At 43.3% G+C, this 5,234-nt stretch overlaps 3 protein-coding genes across 3 annotated transcripts; all 3 read left to right on the forward strand.

Moving 5' to 3' along the window:
* Window positions 1-53: 53 nt before the first annotated feature.
* NEHOM01_2451 (uncharacterized protein) lies at window positions 54-2,393 on the forward strand (the record flags this gene model as incomplete). The annotated part of the gene is made up of 1 exon (XM_051491327.1): window positions 54-2,393. One exon carries the CDS (start codon window positions 54-56, stop codon window positions 2,391-2,393), a length of 2,340 nt encoding a protein of 779 aa, XP_051347287.1.
* A 403-nt stretch (window positions 2,394-2,796) lies between these two features.
* On the forward strand, window positions 2,797-3,894 carry NEHOM01_2452 (uncharacterized protein; the record flags this gene model as incomplete). The annotated part of the gene is made up of 1 exon (XM_051491328.1): window positions 2,797-3,894. One exon carries the CDS (start codon window positions 2,797-2,799, stop codon window positions 3,892-3,894), a length of 1,098 nt encoding a protein of 365 aa, XP_051347288.1.
* A 252-nt stretch (window positions 3,895-4,146) lies between these two features.
* On the forward strand, window positions 4,147-5,214 carry NEHOM01_2453 (uncharacterized protein; the record flags this gene model as incomplete). Its single annotated transcript, XM_051491329.1, has 1 exon — window positions 4,147-5,214. The coding sequence occupies one exon, from the start codon at window positions 4,147-4,149 to the stop codon at window positions 5,212-5,214; it is 1,068 nt and encodes a 355-aa protein (XP_051347289.1).
* Window positions 5,215-5,234: the final 20 nt, after the last annotated feature.

Here is a 5,234-nt window from a genome sequence, read left to right on the forward strand (position 1 = left end):
TGGAATGATATCAGGTCGATTCAAATATTTATAGTCCCGATTTTTAGTTTACGATGACGATATACGTAATTCTGACAACTAAAGGCCCAGTTCTGCTTAATAAAGAAGAAAATGGACTTGGCCGAGCTGTCTTTGCTGGGAATGAATATAGTGTGCCTTTTGATAGTACAGAGAATTCAGATACTGAATCTAGTGGAGCTTCTATGGCTGCCTATGCGGCAATGCGTATTATCCAGGCACAGAGTATTGGCCGGTCCTCGCATAAGAAGAAGTTACTAAAGATCACTGCTTTGAAACCGGCTGATAAAGCAGCTCAAGTTACTTCTCGCCACCCACCAAGCACGGGTATTGCCGACTTGTTGATTTCGGGACTTTCGCATATGTTTCGATCAAAGATCCTGGGTAAGAAGAAGAAGATTTCGGCTAATGATGCGTATGCCGAGGGATTGTTCTCGTCCGATTCGACTGCTCTTAAACGGTCGAAACTAATTGAACCTCTGGCCGTCTTTGAAACAGAGACACCAGAAGAACTCTTTACAACTAAGTACTCAATTGTTCTTCATGAAGAGACTGAAGTAGTTGTGGCACCTCCAGTTTCTGAGATAGAAACGTCGGTTAAGGACTCGGGTATTCTGGCGGGCTTTGAACAGAACTTCTTTGCTAGTGAGCTGTCCTTTATTCGTCGCCTAGTCCAGAGCAAACAATGCATTCAAGAGATTGGAAAGTGGTTGTACAATATTGATCATACGGCGATCTTTTCCAGTTTATTACATGCTATTGAGATGTTCTTTGCGGCCTTCGCTAACTCAGTCTTACGAGCCTTACCCCAGGAAGTCTTAGGTGCTGATGTGGACTTGTACGTGGCCAAAGAGGCTTCTGCGGACTATGCGGCCATGATTTATACTGGACTGGCTAAGCAGGAGGCGGCTGCTCGGTTGGTGGAGGCAATGGGCCGGTTAGAGGGTAAAAAAGGTGTCTTTGCGGACTTACAGCTAAGTTTTGGTGATTACTTATCAGAGATTGCACGGGTATTGTACTCGCCGGAATTTATCAAGTACATTCGTTCAGTTGAAGATAGTATAGCTCGGTATAGAAGTGCAGGCTGCCCTGAAATTGCAGCGGCAGAAAGGAAGTTCCAATGTAATCTTTGCTTCTTGTTTGTGGATCTGTACCATCGAGTGATCAAATACAAGATGTACACTGAGGAGGCCATTAAGTGCTTGAAGAAACAATCGGCTTTTTATGAAGCGGCTAGTCTGACTATGCACATGAACCGTTTGGATGAACTACTTAAGGCCGCCGAACGCTTTAAAAAGATCCATGCTCTTAATGCCGCTGGTGTAGTCTTTCCAGATTGTGCTGATGATTTTGTGGATTCTTTTGAGCTGACTAATGGGGTGGTTATTATTACTAGGACTCAGTTGTTGTTTGCCTTTGGTGGACATATTACGGCGGTAGTTGATAAGAAAGAGGTGGTGGCTTTGGCTCCTGAGAATACGGATGAAGAGCCTAGTGAGTACTTGGACCTGGCCCTTTCTTGTCTCTATCCGCCTATGTCTGGGTTTGTGGTTGATTGTGTGAATGGCCGGCGAGTGCACTGGGTGCGGTTGCACTTCCGCTGGGATGGATATGTGAACCGATTCATTGCCGCTTGTAAGGATAGGAATGTTTCGAATATTTCGGGTTTGGACTTGCGGTTACATGAGAAAAGTGTGCAAGTAAATCGGCTCTTGCGCCCGCAGCTGCCTAGAGCTGATGTACGTGATAGTCACCGCCGTATGTTGTCCATTCGAGCTGCCCGTAAGATCGTGCGGACTTTTGATGCGTATGACTTTGGGCTGTATAGGCGACTGCCAGAAGAAGAGCTGTTTCATATTAAAGCAATCTTGGACTCGATGCTAGCCACTTGTGCGGCTTCAGTGGCCTGTCCTGGTTCGAATCCGGATGCAAATGTCTTTGAACGGGATCTGGCTAGTGAGATTATTAAAGTAGTTGATGCTCATGTGGTAAATCCAGAAGGCGATGCACTTACTATGCTGCCGGCCTATAATGTTACTGTTTCTGAAATGGCTCGGGTTTGTGTGGAGTATTTAGGATACATTCTGCGAGTAATGGACCCTCAAGACTTCCGGCTTTACTCGAAGGCGGCCATGGGAGTGATGCGGGGTATGTGCCAGCTGAAGGATGCAACGTTATCTAATGATGAATTTCTGAATTTGGCGGCAGGATGCGTGTGCACTCCGACCTCACTAAATCGCAATGAGTTTTTACTCTCTCTCGTAACTATCCGGGTTTTACTGATAATTGCTCCTGAGATAGGTTCAGCGGGCTATCTGTCTGTTTGTGCTCCTTTATTTATCTTTAACTCTCGGGACCTTCTAGCACTGCTCTAGCTGCAAATAAACTTGAACTCGTATTTGGCTTGATTATATGTTGTTTTGCTTGGTCTTATGGTTGGGGCTTAATTTTGGTAATTCATGACGACATGGTAATTTCCAAATAATTGTGCCAGAATATTTCCAAATGCGGTAATTCCTATTTTTTGTCTTTTTTTGTTACCCCCTGTGGTTAGTTCGTGCTATCACAGGATGTGATGATTGTTAAAGTTATCCCTGTCTGATAGTGATGATGTTTTCATTCTGATCCGTTTTAATTTAAACTCTTATAATGTCTGGTGTGGAGATATGGTTTGGCCGACTTGTTGGTTGTGGTTTTGAATTGAATGGTTTGGTTTTAATCTTTATTTTGAATATCAATGTATGAATGCTTATCTAATTGAGTTGATTTGTTCTGGCGATGTACTTGGAAGGAAGTAGAGCAGAATCAACGGGCAGATCTTTCCGTATGAAGGCATTTTCTAAGGTGAGGTCTTCTCGGGAATACAAAAGAACTGAGAAGTTTACTATGAGTCCTATCGTTCATATTGATGGAACTTCTAATATATATCGAAAGAATATTCATTTGTTCTTGCACAGTACTTTGATATGCTATTTCTATTGGAGTTTTATCAGTTTGGTTCTCTTTAGGCAGGTATTTCTAGATGGATACATAGACCTGTACATGTTTGCGAAATATCCGCTTGGGGCGATCTATCTTGTTGTGCCTTGCTTGATTGCCTTAGAAACTATGCCCTTTGTTATCTATGATACTGTGATAATCTTGGTGGCTAAGTTCTCGCCGGGTCGCCAGGGCTGGCTTTATTCGGACTCGATCTTGACAATATTATATCAGTTAGTGCTTTTCGGACTGAGTATAGGTGAGATGGTGGTGGTATATATCTATCGCGGCCTTATCTGGGTGGCTATTGATACTATTGCCAAACAGCATGCCCAGGCCTGGGGGTCAAGAAGTTCTCTGGCATTACAGAAGTCCCATTACTTTGCGTGTGATACCTGGGCGGCTTTTATCTTTGCGTTGTTGTGCCTGCTAGTTGTTTGTGACTTTGGTTATAGTCGGCCAAAGCAGATTCTGATTTTTGTTGTGTTTTTGACCTATATCAGTGTTTGTATTACGGCCATTGTGCTGGCGTGCACCACTCCGGGAGCTACGGGAGTGGGTAGTGTGTTTTGGCTTTTGTTATGGGAATGTCTTGCGCTTATGCCTTTCTTATACACAACTATCTTTATTATTGCCTATGTTATTAGGACACCATCCTTGTTTACGGGTAGCTTTTATCTTCAAAACCATATCTGTAGAACGAAAATAATCAAATGCGCCATTAGTCTTATTGTTTACGGCATACTAATGCTTGTGGCGTGCATAAGTGCTTATCTGGTTCTTGCCAAGTTGTCAGCACATACGGCCTTTTGGGCTTTTGGAAACTCACCCCTTTCGCGTTTCAGCAACATAGTTAGTAGTCGTATAGCCAAGCACTTCAACCCGCTTGCTGAATAACTGGGTTGCGTCTAGTAGTGGAAACTAGTTGATTCATCACATACGGTGCTGGCGAGATCTAAACAAGCAAACTCGCATGTTCCTATATCTCAAAGACGATATCTGGTCCCAAAAGTCTACTAATCTGCCCGAAGGCGCGTATCTCTAGTGCTAGTATATAGCCACGCTGTACAATGCAGCTTGCTGTAATTCTAATCTTCCAAATCAAAAATCAATCTGGCGAAATAAAAAGTATGTCTTGAGATTAGCCCGATGATTTTAAAGCCTTCTAATTGCTCAGAAAGTAGTGGCTCATTTTGTTCTATAGCCACTGAATCTCTTGATTCGCCTTCAACATTTTATGTTCCCAAAGAGCGTGTTGCCTCTTTCTATTGCAAGAACGAGCGGTTGCATCAGTCAATACTTGCCATTTTGGGTGCGGGTCTTGCCATTTGGGCTATTAACACATCAGCTGTTCATATAGGGCTGAGCTGGTACTTTTATAAGTTAGATCCAATGAAAGAGCCTATCTATCCTCTCAACACGGCCTCTTTCTTTTTATTTTCGCTGACGCTACTTGCTTCGCTTATCTCTATTCTGGTAAAATACGTCTTTGTGGGAGTTCCGGCCAAAACTAAGGTACCAGAGATGTTGTCTACGGCAGTTGGTCCTCAACCTTTCTATTCAAAAGCTATAAACCCATTTATTATCTGCTACTTGGCCGTGTTTTTAGGGGCATTTGCATGTTTACTGGGCTCGGCTGGCTGGGTTGCTTATACAAACCCGAGCGTCCTCTACGACACTTTGGTGCCTCCTTCTAATACTACTTGCTGGTTTAATATTTCGTCATACACAACTGTCAACTGGTGTTTGGGCTCCTATATTTCCCAGGCTCTTATATATTTGCTGGTTGTGTTTCTCTGCTGGGCGACATTGAGTGGCTCGACTCCACTTGTGCCCTGTATTTGGGCTTCATGCGGGTTGGCGCTGGCCTTCCTTATATATTTGGTTTGTATGGGTGGCTTAATCTTTGAGCACTCGCTCACTATTATGGGCACACTTACTGCGGTTGGAAACTTTGTGTTAGGCTGGATAAACCCCGCGGGTAGTCTCTTGGTGTATTTGTATCTAGAAGAAAGACAAGTTAGAATATTTGAGTCTAGCACTTTTCCTCAACCAGAACATCCTGATGGCAAGGCATCATTGTGCTTGTTACAATATCGTGGTTTGCTTGTTCTTCTTTATCACCTCTTGTTGACTTTAATCTCGGCGGGGTTTGTCTACTGTTATTATATATCTACATGTGATAAATTGATTTGGTTCATTCAGAAGGAGGAATAGTCTTGATTTTGGTTGTTGTG

This window comes from Nematocida homosporus (genome assembly GCF_024244095.1).
Source record: "Nematocida homosporus strain JUm1504 chromosome Unknown 4372, whole genome shotgun sequence".
Lineage (NCBI taxonomy): Eukaryota > Fungi > Microsporidia > Nematocida > Nematocida homosporus.